Source organism: Alligator sinensis, unplaced genomic scaffold, assembly GCF_000455745.1.
Source record: "Alligator sinensis unplaced genomic scaffold, ASM45574v1 scaffold520_1, whole genome shotgun sequence".
Classification (NCBI taxonomy): domain Eukaryota; kingdom Metazoa; phylum Chordata; order Crocodylia; family Alligatoridae; genus Alligator; species Alligator sinensis.
The window spans coordinates 1,019,764-1,020,916 of NW_005842064.1; the positions used below are offsets into that span (position 1 = coordinate 1,019,764).

At 40.7% G+C, this 1,153-nt stretch overlaps 1 protein-coding gene across 1 annotated transcript in view; it reads right to left on the bottom strand.

Annotated features, from left to right (window-relative positions):
* Window positions 1-1,153, bottom strand: part of TTLL6 (tubulin tyrosine ligase like 6) — a 28,656-nt gene that overhangs the window by 18,824 nt on the left and 8,679 nt on the right. The window contains 2 exon segments of the mRNA XM_025203747.1: window positions 5-78; window positions 184-302. Of these exon segments, the coding sequence (XP_025059532.1) occupies window positions 5-78; window positions 184-302 (193 nt within the window).

The following is a 1,153-nucleotide window of genomic DNA, read 5'->3' on the forward strand; positions in this document are numbered from 1 at the left end:
TTTTAGCATCCTGCTCATGTTCCTGGCCAGAAGATCTTTCCTCCAGATTTCACTCATCCCTGGAAAATGGTTGATTTTCTTTGGGGGGTGGGGGGGAAGGAGTCCAGAAAAGAAGGCACAATAATAAGCAACTGTTCTTTTTTTGCATTAAAAAAACCTCTACCAGCTCCTAGTGATGAGTACCTGATAACTTTTCATCTCTATTACCCGATCCAGTGACACTGAACAGTCTGTCCAGTACAGGGTCCACTCATCATTATCACCTCCTTCTCGCAGGCCATACTGCTTAGCAGCTCGATGCACTGTATCAGAAGAATAGGAATAACTTAAACCATAGTGTAAAAATTTAGACAATTATTTTGGGGCCCAGAGTGGGAGATAGTCATAGTTCAATTAATGCTATTCAACTTGGCCATTAACTTTCAGGGATAAGTGCCAGTCCTCTGGTCACTCTGAATTTCATTCTGTCTAACAAATTAGGCAACTGATCAACAGTAACTTCTGGGCAAGTTCATCATTCCATAGTGATACTAAAGCTTCACTCTTGTCTAGAAAAAAAACTGCTAGAGTGAGTTTTCAGTGCTGTTACAGTCTAACTAGTGGTGAAAAGCAGACCAGCTTGAAATGTAGTTGTTAATGATACATTTGGAATAGAACTATCTATAGTGGCTCTATGTGTTCCTAATCCAAGACAAGAATCCAAATCTCGAGCTGGCAAGGAGTTGAAGCCTTGCCTAACTTCAGTCACGAGAGAGATACGTATGATGGTCTCAAGCTAGACCATTTAAAAAGTGCAGCATCATTAACGGTTTGGATTTGGTGAGGACAAGAACTAGAATACTAGGAGATGTTCTGGGTCAGCGATGATGAATTCTGATATAGCCACGTAGATCCAACATGGGGAATAACAGGGTACAGTGTTAACACAGTGCTGCTCAGATTGCCTATCTTTAAAAGACACTGTCAAATGGTCACACTGATAAAACATTACAAATGATAAACCATTCAAAAAATGAAAAAAACAATGACAAGATAGTTTTCTATAACTGGCCTATTTTTGAGAGCAAGTGAATATCTCCCCATAACAGGGAGCCAGGGGGCTCCTGTTACTTTAAAAGAGTGCAGCAGGCTAAAAGTGCAGTGTGAGGCTGCA